The sequence below is a fragment of the Haliaeetus leucocephalus genome, unplaced genomic scaffold, assembly GCF_000737465.1.
Source record: "Haliaeetus leucocephalus isolate CR32 unplaced genomic scaffold, Haliaeetus_leucocephalus-4.0 Scaffold819, whole genome shotgun sequence".
Taxonomy (NCBI): Eukaryota; Metazoa; Chordata; class Aves; order Accipitriformes; family Accipitridae; genus Haliaeetus; species Haliaeetus leucocephalus.
This window is the reverse complement of record NW_010973255.1, coordinates 3,650,477-3,668,916: the sequence shown is the minus strand read 5'-3', so window position 1 is coordinate 3,668,916 and position 18,440 is coordinate 3,650,477. Positions and strand designations below refer to the sequence as shown.

The window sequence follows — 18,440 nt, the reverse complement described above, 5'->3', positions numbered from 1 at the left end:
TGGGCAAGGTTGATGGTTGGATTCGATGATCTTGAAGGTCTTTTTCAACCTAAATGATTCTATGATTCGGTATCTACATTCTCACTTACATGCTGCATGTATTTTCTAAATCACTTGATCTATTTTTTTCCACTCAGCTTCTTGGTAGACTACTGATTTTATTGGCTTATTTTAAAGAATGGTAGTTGACTGCCAGGTGTTGCTGGTTTGCTAACATCTTTGGAAAGTTTGTGTCTAAATTAGTTTGTATTAATTTTTTATAGATGTTAGCCCCTTTTAGTTTACTCATTTTAAATATGGTTTCTGCTGTTCACTTTTGGCTGTCTCACATGTCACCATTTCTGCCATTTTCTCCTGGTGGTTACAGCAGATTTTTCTCTTTTTGTCCTTTTAATTGTATATATATATATAAAAGATAGGTATTTTACCCTCTTTTTAATAATTTGAGGATGCATCTTTCATATCTTTCTAACATTTCCATACTCACCTAACTCCATATGTTTCGTTGGCTTGTTTGCTCCCTAGATGGTATCTCAGCTTGAAAGCCAAATAGCTAAATTGACTGAAGCTTTGGAAAATCAGACCAGATTGTACCAAGAAGCTCTGGAGAGGAGCAGGAAAGCTGAAAAATGTTCTGAGACTTTCCAGGATCAACTGAAACACTTGGAAGAGGAATTACTGTCTGTAGATCTGATGCAAGATGGTTTGAAGCTTGAGAACCAAAAAGTAGGTGCATGCATTATTTTCTTTTGCATAAAAGTCACTAAAGACAGAGATACAGCTAATTATATTGCATTGATCAGCTGGAGTATTACTCACCGTACTGTAAGTAATGCAAATTAACAAAGTCAGGCATCATGTAGGGAGTGCTAATATCTTTTCTTTGACCAACAATCTTAGTTGGAAAAAGTAGTTAAGCTTTTGGGTTCAAAATCCATTTAATGTGGACACCCCCCCCCCCCCCCAGATTAAAAGAAGTCTCTGTAAATACATCTGAGGTCCTTCAAGGATTCTCTGATCTCAAAGCTTTCTCTGATCTCTCTGTCTTTCTCTGATACATCATCTGGTCTGCAGTCTCTCAAGATCTTGCAGTCCTTGATTCTTTTATATCCTTACACCATCATGGCTACCAGGATTTTTTTATTAATTGTATGAATGAACACACTGTTAGCCTATAACACATCTGCATACTAAGATTTTGAAAAATGACACGGTACCTGGAAAGCTAAACCAGCCATCCAATACAGCTAAGAAAGACAAAGTTGTAGCATGTTACCAGGCCAAGGTCAATGCTTAGAAAGTTGAATTTGCAAAGAATCAACAATTTGGTGCTGTCTGTTTTGCATTAATCTATGAGAATAACTTTTATGAATGAAGCATCCACCACATCGGGAGTAAACCACAAAATGGAGCTGTTCCTTCCCCTCTGCTTCCTCTGTGAAGAACACGTGGCCCTAGTTTCTTAATTTCTCTCTAGGTTTTGCTGCAATAAAGAGATTTTTGTTGTGATTTTTTTCTGTTAATGAACAACTTCAGTGCTTTCTTATGCTGCTGCTGGTTTTAATTTTTTGAACCAGAAGGATCATGAAACAAAAAGAGATTCTTGCTGTTTTATCATCTTGGGCTCAAGCAACAGTTATGGAACTGTTTGGTTTTTGTTGTTGTTGTTGTTGTTGTTGTTTCTTTGCAAAGATTATGACCTGCAACAGAAGTGAGAGAAAACAAAGGCAAACATAGTTCTTAGTGAGGAGGAGAGCTTTGGATTTTGCAAGAGAGGCTAACTGAGACTAGGGAACTAATGCAATTTTTAAAGAGCTAGCAGGACAGGACAAAAGAAGGAAAAACCAGATTAAATAATACTTGATATCTGTATGTGTTCACATCAGTAAACCAGATGGAGATGCAATGAAAATAGTCTTTAAAGGAATTTGTAAACCAATAACTGTTGTCTCTAAAACTTGCTATTCCAAAGAAGGGCAAAAGACTGACCATGTTAACATTCCTGCATCTCCTCAGACTACATTGGATCTTGCCCATGGCATCCCTGGTACCAGTTTTACCTGTTTTATTGCTTACAGCAATGGGCAATCACAGGATTTGAAAATAGTTGGGATGTAGCTGTCCTTTCTAACTTCTTGTCAATGCATGGTCCTGTAAAGCAGCAGAGCCACAGACAGGAACTGGAGTCAGAAGCAGACACACATACCTAGTGCTCTTACTACAGAAGAGCAAAAACCAATCTCATCTTGCTAAGAAGATAAATATAGTACATCCAGGGATTTATGAACAAAATAAATATTGACTAAAAAAGGACAAATGGAGAATTTGCAATTGTGTCAGGAATTTGTACTGTAAAGGTACCCTTTCAATACATTATTTCTTGTGGATAGTGGACTTGGCTATATATATTTGGTTGCTGGTGTAGGGGGAATTGCTTTTAAATTGTACTTCAGGACTTTTGATGAAGTTCTTTTATTCTTTTACCCACTTTTCCACATCTTATCTTAGTATCTGAAATTTCTGGAGCAACTTAATGAGAAGATGAAGTTGGATAGCCTAGCAGCAGAGGTTGGATTTGATATGAATGCGGATGCAATCCTAGCCCGGGTAGAGCAATTGGTGAAACTGGAAGGTGATGCAGTGATTGAAAACAAGACTATGGCATATAGCCTAAGAAGGAAGGTAGGCAAAAAAGACATACTGTTACTGTTTGTTTCAAAGATAAACATTATGGCTATACTTCTGTAGCGGCTTGCTAGAGGCAGCAGATTGCAGCTTCCCGTATGTGCAAGGAATTTCAAAGATGTCCATTACATAAAAAGAAGATAGTAAACATTTGCAAACTGTTCAAACTGACTGCAAATTAAAACAACTAAAATCACCAGTTGGTTAAACACATGATACTGCTTTTCACACCTTCTTAAATAAATGTATGAAGTTTATATGTGTATATATGTCTACTTTTTAAATCTAAAAGGATCTGCTGAGAAGGGGGACATCTTACACAACCTTCTTTAGAAACTAGTAGGATGTTGGTTGTACTTCACAAAGAATTTCAACATCTCCAACAAGAACTGTGCTCCTTTAGGAGCAAATCTGTTCAAATTTGGTCAGACACCTCTCCATCATCCTGTTATGACAGAGTACAATCTTCTGGTTTTAGGATTATCAGAAAGGTTCAGAGCTTAGAATTAGGTCTGTTTAAAACAACACTGTATTTTTTCTGGAAGCAACTGCCTCTCTAGCAGGGAGTATAGTATGTATGTTAATATTCCTTAGATGTTCCAGAGTAAAGCCTGGCAGCTCAGCTCAGGTAAACTGAAAACAGGTAGCTCCCTGAGCACCAAAATTACAAAACGAAGCTGCTGGACCTTGTACTGGAGCAGTGAATGAAAGCTTTCTTATTTCTGTATATTGATTCTCCTTCTTGCACAATAGCCTTAATTAAATGATTAAAGATGGAAATATCTTAAACTACCACCACTGAAACCAGTTTCCTTAATGAATCCCTCTTACCTCTTGCATTTGACTAGAGTCTTATACTTCAGACAATCTCAGATATTATGAATGATGCACAAGTATTTATGTCCAAATTGGGTGCAGTCTATATGTAAATTCATTCTAAAAGGTAGTGCACAAATTCAGGGATGGAGAAGCACAATGAATTGGTAATATAAAAGGTATCAAGTTAGTGTATATATGTTTATACTGCTTTACAGGGTTTTCAAGAGAGGAATAGGATTTCAGGTTAAATATGGGTTAAAAAAATCCCAAACACAGGGATTAAATTTGCAAAACTGTCTGTGTAGTACCATTGTCTTTCACATACATTTTTTCAAATATCCTTGTGTTTGGAAAACTAGTTGAAGACTCAGAAAGAAAAACTTGAAAGCAAAGAGCTGCACATGAACCTTCTGCGGCAGAAAATAACCCAGCTAGAAGAAGAGAAGCAAGTAAGGACCACCTTAGCTGTGGAGAGGGATGAGGCCAATCTTGCTGTCAGAAAGTTACATAAGATGATAGAGAGGTTACAGAAGCAGCTTGATCTGGCGATGGAAATGAATACTGATCTCAAAGCCAAGCTGTCTGAAACCAATGAACTTAAGGTGAGTTAAAAGGCTACATTTGTGCTTCTCTCCAAAAAGGTTACATTTGTGCTTCTGTCCATTTTTCTACTCCAGTTTGATACCGCTGGAGTTCATTTACAATAAATGTGTTCATGGAGAATTGCTTAAATCCATCTAGGTGGGGAAAACAATTATAATATTACAATGTTTTGGGTATTTTGCAATTTGTCTGGATATACTAAGTAGCATCTGTAAAGCACAATGTAAATTTTCAGACTAGCGTAAGAAAAATATGATATATGCATCCCTTTCTTTCCTGTTGATATGGCTGTAATCTTGTATTTTCCCATACATTGCTCACAGAAGATCTATTCTGATAGGTATGAGGAAAAAAAGGTTTTTTTTCCACATAAAACAGGCAAGATGCTGAATTTTCATTGTTCCTGTGTTTTATTACATTGCAGCAGTAATAAATTACCTGCTTTAACTCAGGTGAATACAGGTAGTGTGCAGTCATTGATAGCTTGCCACTGCTGGTAGAAAGGAAGAGTGATTTTATGTGAGTTTTTGTCCTGTGGCTGATGGAGTAATAAGAGATAAGTAGCGGCATGTTCCAGCTGAACAATTTTTACCAACAAAACATTTGGCAACTCTTTTTCATACTATTTTTCCAGGGGCTAGCACAAAGTGAACTCTCACTGTAGGTTTTTGTCTATCCAGTTACCTCTTTTCACAAAACCTTTAGAGAATTAACTGTCTTTGAAACAAAAATCTTTTTGTTAATTGAGTTGAAATTAGCCAGTCTCCTTTAATAACTTTTCAGTTCACATGTGCATGTAATTTCATCAAGAACCCATAAGAAACCACATTAAAGTGCTTACTCAAGATTACTCCTGATATTTTTATTATTTGTTTGTGTTAGATGAAAAAGTGTGACAAATTTAACATTATTTTATGTTATTGCAGATCAAAACTTTGGAGCAGAACAGAACGATAGAAGAACTCAGTAAGTCTCAAGGCAAATTGGAAAGAATGAAAGAAAAGGCTGAGAAACAACTTACCTCTGTCAAATCAGAACTCCTTTTAAAGGACCGTAAAGCTACTGAAGATAAAGAAAAAAACAAAACTATGTTAGAAGCAGTTACCAATGAGATGAAGGTGCTTAAAACAGCCCTTGCAGAATTAGCAAAAAGAGAGAGACAGGTAGGTGTATAGGTATTTGAGAACTGCTAGCTGTCACATAGAATATAAGAATGTGATATAGGTGGAGCAGCTATCCAGCTGTGCTGAAAACTTTTGTGAACATTATTAAACAAGGACATTTTAGCTGACACCTGTGAGCCAGAGTAGCAGTTGTGATTCTGAGAGGCAAAGCTATTTTTCAAGTTATATATGCAAGAGAATGAATAATGAATACAGACATTGTTTTCTTTGTCCATTGCAAAATATTATATCACCTTTTGGAGAAGTATAAAAATGCTTTAAAATCCTGGTATCTTTTTAAGGTATGTTTTCCCCATATATTTTAGGTGTAAAACTTATCAACTTCTCCTCATCCATTTCCTTATGTTTCTCCTCATCCGTCTCTTGCACTTTCTCCTTGCCAATTGTATGAGATTCAACAAGGCTAAGTGATAGGACAAGAGGAAACAGCCTCAAGTTGCACCAGGGGAGGTTTAGATAGGATATTAGGAAAAATTTCTTCACTGAAAGGGTTGTCAAACATTGGAACAGGCTGCCCAGGGAAGTGGTTGAGTCACCATGCCTGGAGGTATTTAAAAGATGTGTTGATGTGACCTTCAAGGACATGGTTTAGTGGTGGACTTGGCAGTGCTAGGTTTACAGTTGGACTTGATGTTCTTAAAGGTCTTTTCCAACCTAAATGATTCCATAATTCTATGTTATCATGTATAGGCCATAAATTCAAAGAATGTTGGAAAAGATCAGAAAATAAAACCAAACCAAACCAAAACAGACTTAATATTGAATGTAACTGTTTTGGATCTATTTGTGACATATAACTTTGTTAAAGTTTAGGTTAGAAAATTTTTTGTGGTAACTCACCTTGAGGAGAGTGTAAGGAGTTTGTGGGAAACACATTAGTAAATGTGTTCCATTCGAATTTCAAATAATTGTGAAGTACCTGCATATTGTGTTTCGTATGAACTTTATAGATGGCATAATTGTTGAAAGCTAGTGTGATGCTTCTTTAAAGTAGAAAAATGTGTAATTTTAAATTCCTTATTCCAACTGCTTAGAACTTTGTTAGTTTTCCCAGCTAAAATTTTTATGCTATATGTTGGCCTTAACAATGACTGTGGATGAAGTTTAAGAATGCTATTTCAAAAAAAGAGTCCAGAAAAATATTTTTTTTCTCACATGGAGGAAAGACCAACAACCTGGGGATCTTTCTTCCTGGAAAGCTTTAGCACTGTTTTTTATACTGAAGGTTAGAAATTTGTCAGGAAAATTTAATTTCTTTGTATGTCTCATGAGGAAACTAAGCATCCTGCACACAGAAGAAGGTATGACTTATATTCAGGAAATTATTACATGGAGTCATACGTTGAGTACTTACTAAAAACACACATGTTGAATTTGTACTGTCCAAACTCAAGGCATTTCAAGCCACTTGAATACTGTTGCAGTATTCTTTGGCTGAATTTGAAGAACATGGGAAAAGTGAGGTAAGTGGGCTATGAAGTGCAGAATGCTCAAGGACAGCATAGCACTAGTTCTCAAGCTTTCTGGGTTAGTGAAAGAAAAATGTCAACTTATAATTCACCAGCATCCACAATCATCTGCATCACAGAAACTTTTTGAATACATGCAGGTAGAGCTATACTGCTAAACTAGGAGCAAGGCTGTTTGGAAAACCAATGCCTGGTACTTGTGCAGTGCTGATTAACAGTAATGGCATTTTGAGAATATGAGAATTGCCAGTAATATTCATAGCATACTCTCCTGTATCTTACCAGTTTAGTTAGCTAAAATCTGTCCTTAATATAAAGCTACTGTTGCTAAATCAGATAATTCATTCTAAACTCTCTCTCTCACTAATTAACATGTGAGGTTTTTTTCCTGACTTCTCTGGAGCCATTACCCAAGAATTCCTTCCTTATCCTCAATCCTGTGTAGTTTTTCACCTGCTTCAGACTCACTTGTTTTTCCTTCTTGGGGAAGCTAAACAAGACCAGACTTCTCTCACTCTCTGTAAAAGGTAGCGAATGCAGATGTTAAATACTTCTCTGAGCATGTGTGTATATATTTAATCTGAATATAAGCACAGCTATGTCATCTGTGTCTGTATGCATGTCAAGAAAACTGCTAGAAACTGAAATTGCTGTTACCTGATGGAGTTGATCTGGCCAGGTTGACAGCTTGTATGTGCATTTGCATGTTTTTTTCAGGTGTACTCTGCTTTTCACTCACTATGTGTAATGTTAAATAACATCGTAATATTGCATGGGTATTTTCCATGCTGTCAAAATTAAAAGTATGCAGAACTGAACTACTGCCAACTGGTTAAGATATTGATTTGTCTTGTGATCATAAAAAAGGCAGAACATACCCAAGTGAAGTCAGAAATCAAGATCGGATTCAAATAATTTAAAATTAACTCATAATTGGAATTTAACACAGTGTTTCTGATTGTTCTTTGCTCTTTAGACTATTAATTCCTACTAAGTTTAAGAGGAAAATTTAGCTTTGGCATTTCAGTGTTTTGTTCCTTTTTTTTCTTTATTTCTTTTTTTTCTCAGAGAATGCACAGAATCAAAGCATCTGAACTGTTAGAAGTGAAGTCCTGTAAGCGGGGTGTAATAACACTGCCAATCTGCTTTAGGATTAACAGTCAGCTTTGATGGCTTTAGCAAATAACAGCAAATTGTGCATATTCTTGGGTAGACTTATAAAACCATTTAAAAAAAATGGTGCTCAAAGCATTATTAAATCATACTGCAGAGTAAAAGCCATACAGAGATGAAGCTATATGTGAAGAGTCAAAAAAGTAGAGATTAGTAGAATGGATATATAGTGGAGAATTAGTCGGACATATTGAAATTTCACAAGAGTAAGTCTAAGTTTACAGATATCCATACTGGATTTCTTCTGTCTGTGGGGTGAACAGAAAAACTTCCTGACTTCAAATATCATTATTGCATATTTCTGAATATAAATAACTATCAGCATAGCCGACATTCATTTTAATAAGACTAGATAAAGAGTATGCATAATGACTGATGAAAAAATGATGTTCACAGGGACTGATAACATCAGTATATGACCACTGCAGTCAACTACAGATTAAAATCTGAATATATTTTATTTTTATATCTATTTAACTCAAGTCATTATTTGCAGTAGTACTTGGAGTAAGAATATAAATGTCAATGTTTTGGTTGAGTTTTTGGTGGTTTTGTTATAAGGATTTTTTTCCAGTCGTGGTTCCCCCCGCCCCTTCTTTTCTTTCTATTGGAATAAGAACCCTTCTACTTTCCTGTAGGTACAGCATGAAAACAAAATGTAGTGGTTTTTACTTCTGCTCCCCCCTCCTAATAAATGCTCTAAATTTTATTCATCTCCTCTCTTTTACTTCAGATAATTTTACTCACTGGATGGAAGGTGCAAAGAAAATTTATCATGAGTGCTTACTCCTGTAGCAAACTTTTGGTTTTGAGTCTTTAGTGATGTTTATCTTTCTACTATTTCTCTCCTTTACTTCAAATTGTGACTATCTTAGAAATATTAACTGCTATTGAAGAAAGCCTTAAATAGAGTTAGGTGGTACTTCTATTAGCTTCTAGTATTTCAGCAGAACTTGTTGTGTTCTTCATACCTCTGTTGCATTGTTTTTAAAGCTGAAATATGTTTCTCATCTAATTTTTTTTCTAGCTCTTACATGTTTTAGTGCAAGATTTTAAAAAGTTGTTCATAATGTGCTTACAGCACTGTATCCACTTAAGAGTATAAACATGCATCTTGCTCCATGTGAGACATGGAATAGCTTTCTAAAGATCGTCCAGTGTGTATTGTCTGTTGCTTTTGTTTGGAGTTTTTAAAATTCAGATTGATGTCCTCTGTTGGGGCATTTTTGCATCCAAGAGTGATGGTTCTTTTTGTCAGTTTATGTGGAGAATTTCTCTGTCGTCAACCCTTTTCCTGCATTTTCACTGAACTGCAGCTTTGTCTGCACTGTACTTTATATGCCACAATATAATAACCAGAAAAATTGTTTTTTGTCTAAGTGTTATTCCATTAAAGTGGAAGAAAATCCTCAATTTAAAATTCACATAAATGAATGGCTTAAAGGATTTGTTTAAGGGCTCTATGTGCTTTCCAGTTTAGGTTATTTGCTGATGAAAATTATTGAATTCTTAACATATTTATTGTCCATTCAGCATAGCTATGACCTCTTTTTCCCATCAGAAATAAAGAGTGAGATGATTGTGTATACCTTTTAATTTTCATCTATTCCCTCTGGCAAACTCCTGCCGGACCAATAATCTGCATCAGTGCATCAAATTTATTTTGATCACATTTGACACATGGTCGTATTGCAATTTTGTTTACTCACAGTTGCTGTAATTATATTGAACAGCATGCAACAGCAAAGATACGAGAACAAGAAATTTGGTGTAAAACGCAGACCCTAATGTGCTCCTATGGGATCAGCTGGGTTTGCTGTATAGACGTCTTGTGGGGGTTTAATTCATCCAAAGACTGGATCTTTGTAGAGGACTGCCTTGATCTTTTAACATAAAGTCTGTATGGAAACAAATTCCAGCTCTGCTGCCTGCTCATTCTGTCTGTGATCCAGATGTTTAAAAAAATATTTAGCTTCTGCTAAATTGTACTTGCCTAGCACACTGCCAGAGCCCCACATCAGTGACCTCCTGACTTGGTGTTGAAAAGAATATATGGGGACATGGGGTTTTTTGGTGTTAAATTGTTCCTATGTTTCATCCAAGGCATTGCACTGCCTTGGTAAGACAGATAGCTGGGACTGAATTCTTAAATCCTTCTGCACTATACTGTCTTAGTTTCCATATTTGTTTTTCTGAACTGATGGCAGCTCCTTGGGGTTTGTTCTGGGATGAAACAAACTGTCTTTGGCAAAGTCTTGGAACTGAGACCTTGTTTTCAGAGTTTTTGCAGTTTGCCTCACAGATGTTGTAAGTGCTTTAGAGTTCTGCACAGTATTCGTGGGGGTGGACACGTATTTCAGGAGTGCTGTTATCTCCATTTCAGGAGCGCATTTATCTGCTCCTCTACCATTAGCCGTCAGCATGATTGTTGGTGTGAGAGTGCTGCCACACCAGAGCACCAGTCTGGCTTCTTGATGGTTTTGACAATTCTGTGACATTTTGAGTCTCTGTCATGCTTGGGAATGGGGATCTTGACGTTCAAATAGATAACAAGACAAGCATATTTGCTCAAATAGGAACATTTTCCTTTTTTAATTGTGTGTTAATGATAAGGGGTATTAAGACATTGGTCATTTGGACTGTGTAATGCATTGTCCATTGAAGAGGTATTGAAGTTTGACTTATAATGATCCATATTGTGAGTTGAGAAGAGTAAATCAGCATTCATGTTCATCTGATCTTAAGTTTTTAATCTAGTTGCTGACGGGGGCACTGGTGATGACAATTACTTGTGGATGTCTGCCCATTTGGAACTGCAGAGAGAAAGCTGGTTTCTTTAATTACTTTGCCAAATACTCTTCCTATGATATATTTTCAGCAGCTACGGACAGAACAAAAATGAGCATTTCCCAGGCTGCATCTTGCATTTTGGCTGCATCCTGATTCCAAGTCAAAGTCAGACTGAAGAAAGTGCCAAACCTCCACCTTTCTTCTTCCTCCTTTCTGTTGTGATTTCCACAAGAAAGTGCAGGGTAGAGGGGAGCAGTGGCAGGCAGTGGTCAGGAGCTTAGGGTCAGGACCAGCACCTTAGCCTGTGCCGTGCGATGCGCCCACCAGTTTCCAGTTGTCTGTATAGTTTGCAGTCATCTAGGTCAAATACAACTCCTCTTCCTGTCTTTTGCTCAGTTTTCCCTGTTGACTCAGCAGGGAAGATATGCCTGTGAGGGATACTAAAGAACACTTGAAACTGTGTTTTGTTTTCAAGATCCTTAGCACCTCAGCTGTTTACATGTTTTGGTATTTGAGCTACACCCCAAAAGGCTGTTTCCGTCCTCTTCAGCTCTCTGTATTGAGCAACAGCAGAAATTCCTACATTTTGCACTGCTAATACAAATCCTTGTGGGTTTATGTGTGCATATATGTATATGTTTTTCCAGGCATCTCCTTTGATTGGTATTTGATTTATTAGTAATTCCTTTCTGTTTGCTCTTGCAGCTGGCAGATTTCCGAGAGGTGGTATCACGGATGCTGGGCCTCAACATTGCCAGCTTGGCTCTTCCTGACTATGAAATTATTACACGTCTTGAAGGGTTGATTCACTCTCATCAGCACCACTGCTTCCCCTGTGTCTGCCTCAAAGACGTGGCAAGGGCACCAGAGGAACACTCGCAAAGAAACATAGAGCTTCTTCACTGAAACACGTTTTTTAAGGAGACAGAACAAAGTAAAATTTTCCTTTTTTGCTTCCCTACCTACTAGATGTGCATACAAAACAGACATTTATTTCTGTTCCCTACTCTACAGATACCAACTTGGGCTGATTTCTAGTGTTTCAGTAGGGAGACTGAGCCGAATGGATAGAGTAAAGCCAGCAGGCTAGAGAGAGCAAACAGAAAATGCCTGGGCAGCATAATACTTCAGTTATGAAAATGATAGGCAATATGTGAACAATGTGTAGCCCTTCAGTTGCAGAGGCATTGAAGGCATGGGCCACCCGAGGTCAGTTCATGGTTTTGGGAAGTACTTGCTAATGAATGTCAGCTTCAGTGACATTCCTTGTGCTTTACCTCTGGGTGACAGGGATGAAATAAAGTGGGGGTTGTCCCGCTGCTGTTCCTCTTGAAAAATGGGACCTCTCTCTGCATTTTTACGCATAAGGACTTTAGCTTCAAGACAGTTAGCTGCAAGTTAGACAAAGGACTATCAATTTTGGAACAAGGGATTTTCTTCTGTTGTTTTCCTTAGTCTGCTCTTGTGCCAAAACAAAAAGTTACGCTTTTTCGGCAAAGTCTCTTTCACTGGGTGCAGTCATGTGTCTGACGTAGATAGATTTGATAAAATTGCATGCTGCTCTTGGTCATGATGCCTTGAAAATTTTTCTTCTAGCTGCTGTGTTCCTTGGACAATTAATCCATAGGCCAAATAAGTGGCAGTTCTTCTGAGTTAATAAAGAGTTATATTAAAATGCTTATCCACTACAGTAAATAGTTGAATTACTAAAGTCTTTATTTTCAGAAAAGCAATGATGAGGTGTCCAGAACTACCTCTTAACCATAAAAGCTGCTTGTCTATCACCTTTTCTGAGTGTTAAACTTCATGATTTTTTTAAAGAAATTTGAACAATAAATCTGTTTTAATAGCACACTCAAACGTGATTCTGTGTTTTTAGTTGTCTCTTCCCATTATGTATTTTATGTGGATGTGTAGAACAGTAAAGAAGACTTACCTATTTATGTCTGACCATTTGTGGACTTTCTACAGTATCTCAGCAAATGATAACCCACTTACTAAAACTGAACGCACACTTTTAAGAAAAATGAGACTTTTTCAAGTAAGTGTGGTAAATTTGGTATCTGGCTAGGGACTCAATAGGTTGCTTTTATTTCACTTGCCTCTGAAGAATCATTTCTCAGCGACTTGTTAGTAAAAAACTAACAAACACCCAAGCTTTTGCAAAATCAGTCATTTGAGGAGATATGGTAAATCATATATTCTTATGCTCCTGTGGCTACCTGGATTAAAATCAATTTCCTTTCTTGTTTTAAAATGTAACATTGTTTTTCAGGTAAGTTTTAATAAATGCAATAAAGGAAAAAGCTAATATTAAATTATATAATCTTAGGAAAGCACAACAGTTTCAAAGTAAAGTAAAAGATTGAAATGTAAATATTCTTAGGCATGATATGTTTGTTCAGAATTTAGAGGGTGGAAAAGGATGTAATAATTTTCTAATTCTTCGTCAGACAATACAAATAGTTTCAGCTTGTGTTTTGCTGGTTCTGTAGACACTTCTGCTTGAGTTATTACTAAATGACAAAACCTGTTTTCTTCATCCACGCTAATAAATATTGTACAAAGCATATTTCACCATATTTTGCAAGTTAAACTGCATTACAAAATTAGGTCCACTCAGCCCAGGTAGTACATTCATAACTTTAAGAAACAGTCTCTGAGAGTGCCAATCATAAAGTAAGTATGCATATTTGGCCATGTTTTATGGTAGTGAGGTGATTTCCTAATGTCTGCCAGGAGACTTAAAATCTGCCATGCTCAGCAGTCCTGTATCCTGCCACCCCATGACCAGCCACGGCACCAGCAGGGAAGTTCCAGCCCCACAGAAGCCACCAGCAAAGTTCTCCGAATTACTTCAGCGGAGGCAGGTTTTCACATGAAGTTGATAGCAAAGCTTAATTACTGTTTTGCATGTTAAGCCAACAGAAAGTAGAACAAAGGTTTTCTAATGCCCCCCCCCCCTTTTTTTTTTACATAGTGGATCTGTATTTTTTGAAATATTAATGCTAATGTTTGTCAAGGAATATGACCTCTTAGCTGACTATTAATATTCCCTGTATTTGCTTTACTTTTGGAAGAGTACTGACATCTTTGTTCATTTAGCCAAAGCAAATAAATAAAAAAAAAAAAGTAAAGTAGTAATTTGACATGAACAAAGTTCAGGTGATTTTTGACCCATGTAATTTAATTAACCCCTGAACAAAGTTTAAACTGACTTGCAATATTTTTTTAAGTTTTGTTTAATACAACATTGAATTTAGTCTTCTGTTTGGAAAAAAAAAATGAGAACAGGCTTATGAATGTTTTCAACATTTGTTTCAAATATTTTTTCCTTTTTTAAACCAAGATGCATTCAACACAAGACAGATCTGATAGAAACCTGGAAGTGTGTATTAAGGCTGTGTCAGCAGACACCCCTCTTTCAGTAGATTATTTTTACTAGGTTTGTTTGTATTAGTAAAAGGTATGGGATTAAGAGTTTTCTATCTGTTCATAATTACTCTTTTATTGTGGTAAAAGATTCTTGATTTATCAACAGAATACATATTAAAAAAAGTAATATGTGTGAAATCACAGGATGGTACAGTTACAGAGCTAGATTTTTTTCTCCACATGCTAGCTGAACCAACTAGAAGCTGAACCAACAGTAGTAGAAGCATGATTCCTCAAAGAAATTAGTTGCAAAAGCATTTAAATGCTTTGCTGAATTAGAATTAGGAAGCATAAAGACAGAGCACATTGACTTATGTTGCTCTAGAATTTATTATTATTGTATAAAGCAGTTTGCTTGCTTTTCCACATTTTCTTTCTGTGGATATGTGCACCATCCACACTTTCCTAGGGCTGTTCAGTTACTGGATTATTTTGTACATTATGATGGTGCAGGGGAAGGGAAATATGGATGACCCAAGTCATAATAGATTTAAAAAAAAAAAAAAATAAAGCAGGTGAAGAATCAGGCACGTTTCTAGAGAAAAAAGGCTACTGGATCATGTATTCTCCCAATCTTTTTCATATGAAATAGAAGTATTTGTTAAGACTACAGATGCTGACCATTTCTCCTGACCATCAAAAAGAAAAAGGGGGAGGAATGGAACAAAATGAAGGTAAATTCTCTATGAATTTAGATAAAAGGGATCTCTGATATTACTGAAACACAAAAACCAAAATTAGTTAACTATGTGGAAAATAAAAAAATGATAGTTTGCCAGAATAGAAATTGGAAAGAAAGTTCAAACATAATCCTTTTCAAATGGAAGATTTCAGATTGCTTTGTTCTTCTGTCAAAACAAGTACGAATCCACTATAGCAACGCTTTTATTTCTGGAAGAAAAGGAGGGTGAGTTTGTTAGACTGTACTCATAATTAGTCAGGAATAACTGAGTCAGAAATGAAAGATCTACAAAACAAGACAATTTGCTTGAACAAAATAGATGACTTTTCTGACAGTTTTAAAGTCAGCTAATGAGCCCCGAGACAGAGGAACACTCCTTTTCAGGAGGGAATAAATAAGACAGTTGAGATATGTTGTCGTATTTTTTTCCCTGTGATTATTTACACTTTTGGTAAGTAGTAGAAACAAGAAAAAGAAGATTGCAGTGTGAGCAAATGAGGTCCCAAAGTGTTAACTTCCAAGAGGCCCCAGACAGAGAAACCAACTGTCAGGCAGCATTTGGTAATGCTGGGGATGGGGCTGGAGAGCAGGGAGTCTAACCAAGGTGGGAGCTGAATAGGGTTAGGCCCCTGGATATGTGTATGTACACGGGTGTTTTTACAAAGTGATGATTTGGGCTTTTCTTTTGGAAATGGGATGTTAGTGTGTTGTGTGGGGAAGATGTGTGCTTGGTTATAAACCAAACATTCAATTTACTATTAATACTATTTTTAAGTAGGCCACTGAATGCAATTTAATCTGAAAAAAAGAACCTCGATCTCCAAAATGTTCGCGTTACCACACCTTCGTGGTGACAAATGCTCCTTAGGGCGCTGATCGGGAGGCTGGAGGGCAATCGTTCCTGCCAGGCGGTGCAGCCAACCTCTGCCCGCGCCCTGCAAGCAGCCCTGTGGGCAGCAGAGCCCACCGCCGAGGGCTGCCTGGGTCTGGGCAGCCCGCCTGGCTGTAATCACGCCGGTGCGTGCCGTCTGTCTGCCCATCGGCTGCCAAGTCCCCTTCTCACGCGTGACCCTGGCTGACCGGGATGCTGTGCTGCTTGTCAGGCTATGTGCTGGGACCTCCGATTACAAAACAAATATGCGGTGGCAGCTGTGGGACACTGGAAGACCTTCCCCAGTGTTACTATGAAGGCAGCGACATGCCAGCAGAGCTGACTCAGCCCTTTCCCCTTCTGGTCATGTTTTTGTACTGGGAGGAAGAGCACGACCACAGCGGCTCTGCGGGCTGTGGCGGGGTGTTAAGGAGAGCTTTGCAAATGGGGCTGTAAATCTGGGTGGATTGAAGAGCCACCTCTGGTCCCAACAGAGGGTGTCTGCAGTCTGTAACCTGCACTCTGATTGATGGCCAGATTCGTCGTGGGCTCAAGCTGGCCCAGTGAAGAAGTAAGAAGCACTAAGACAAGTATTTCAAAGCATTTCTTCTGTGGATCCTTCATACTGCAGTAACAGTGTAAAAATATGCATTATAAAGTAGCAGTATAAATTGATATGGGCAGCCATTCTGGCTGGCTTCTTGCCCTTAGGGGTGATCAGAGACTCACAATTAACCCAACCTGCATCCCAAAGGACAAGCAGAAATATGGTACTGGCAGACAACTCTCAGACCTTTCCCTGAAGTAATTTGTTGGTTTTTCTTAGCCTCCAAGCGCTCTGTTAAATTTGCCATCACTAACAATATTTTTCTCACCTTGACCTTTCACAGATCACTTTATAGGCTGCGAAATCTCTGTGGCCAGCCCTGTTCTTCATCCAGCGAGGTTTCCAGTCCATCGTTCCCTGCAGGGCTGCCGGAGATATCTGTCCACCCTCTTGCTCTTCTGCCACTTTCTGTCCCTCAGCCCTGGCAGCCTCCTCCTGCACTATGCACCTCACCTCTAGCCGGGGTGCGATTGGACCTTGGCAGCGTTGCGTGGGGTTCCGCAGGCACCAAGATACAGTTCACTTTCTTGTGTAAGACTGTGGAGTCTTTTAGACTGCTGCAGACACCTGAAGATGCTTCATGCCCCTTTTAGGTGGTTTTATGGAGCTGCCGGGCTGGGTGCAGTAAGTATGCTCTTGTGTGGGGAGGAGAAAGAGCAGAAAGGTTTTGGTCAACCTGAAGGGATCCTATGAAATAGCAAGCCTACATCAGGCACAAGGGGACAGATATCTGCTGCTGGTTCATGGTAGGGGAGGTGGAGCTGCAAGGAGAAGGAATAATATGAGGGCAAAATGATGGCAGCAGACAAGCCAGAGAGGTGCAGATGTTTGTGAAGCAGACTGCAGTCATTTTTATAGCAGAAGTACTATGGCCGTCAGTGTAGATGAAGGAATCCTGCAGGTTATGGCATAAAAGTCCCTCAGAGCTTTCCTTGGAGATCAGTCCAAGCCAGGCTGCACAGAAGAGTGCTAGACTAGTGCAGACTAGTGCTGAGATTATCACAATACTATCGATGTCTAATCATTTTGGTATTGTTTGGTATTAGAGACATTTAGAATAATACTTCTATGGTGTCAGTTCAGCGTGTGACACCAGTAGCTAGGTCTGGCTGCCTTTAAGAATGTGAATTGAGAACAGTTGAACAGAGGATAGACAACAGTGCTGGGGAGTGTACAGCAGGAATGGAGAAGTCGTGTGGCTCATATAACATTTAGGGATCCAAATCTCAGCATGTATTGATGACATTTAGCTGCCTGAGGGTTTGTGGAAGGAAGAGAGTATTTAAGATGCATGTTGCAAAGTCACGGAGCTAAAAGGGATTGATTCAAGTGACTAAAAACATGCTTGAAGATGACTTCCCTTTTTTACTCTTAGTGACTCTTCACCTCAACAGTTCAATACAGCAGGCCATGGAGGGCATAGGAATCGAAAAAGAATAAATATTTGAAAAAGCAACCAGTAAACAGAGATGGATTTAGACTAATGACCTAACCAGAAAATAATGTCATGGGTTCAAAGCTCTGCAGACTAATTCTCTGGTGATAAATCTTAACTGCAAGGCTTTATAATCTTCCCCTGACTTGTGGATGAGCTTCAGGATAGAAACAAGAGGAGCTAGTTGCCCTTGGAATTCTGCCCGTGATGTAGAGGTAAAAAGGGAAGCTGGAGCAGGAAGAAGGGCTGATGAAGTGCCTGAGGACTGCTGCCCAGCTGGTTTTCAAATGGAGGCAGGTAAGCTTCCCTTCACTCTCATGAAGCTCTACGAATGGCAGTGCCTGCGCCAGCAAGTGACAGAGATCCAAAATCCCCCCAGTTAGGATAACCGTTTTTTATAACAGCTTTTTTATTCTTAAGCAGTGTGCTTTCAAATACTTCTAATATAGTTCTTTATAGTGGCTTCCTGGCCTGAAAGTCAAAGAAGAGATTGTATTTCTCCAGAAATGTTCCCTCTGTGGTTTTCCTAAGAAATTCTTGACTGGTTTGGAAGTCTAGTTTATATATGTGTCTGTAGCACTAGTGTCATTGCCTGTAATGTAATGTGATGCTTTGCTTTTATTTACAGGAGGAGTGAAGTCTTCCATGCCAGCTGACAGAATTTATTCATTTGAAAATTCAAGCCAA

At 38.2% G+C, this 18,440-nt stretch overlaps 1 protein-coding gene across 1 annotated transcript in view; it reads left to right on the top strand.

The window, feature by feature from the left end:
- CCDC170 (coiled-coil domain containing 170) overlaps window positions 1-11,629 on the top strand; it is a 44,661-nt gene extending 33,032 nt beyond the window's left edge. Inside the window, exons 8-12 of the mRNA XM_010581929.1 lie at window positions 526-726; window positions 2,509-2,682; window positions 3,864-4,106; window positions 5,034-5,270; window positions 11,429-11,629. Of these exons, the coding sequence (XP_010580231.1) occupies window positions 526-726; window positions 2,509-2,682; window positions 3,864-4,106; window positions 5,034-5,270; window positions 11,429-11,629 (1,056 nt within the window). The remainder of the gene's footprint in view (window positions 1-525; window positions 727-2,508; window positions 2,683-3,863; window positions 4,107-5,033; window positions 5,271-11,428) is intronic.
- The last annotated feature ends 6,811 nt before the right edge of the window (window positions 11,630-18,440 follow it).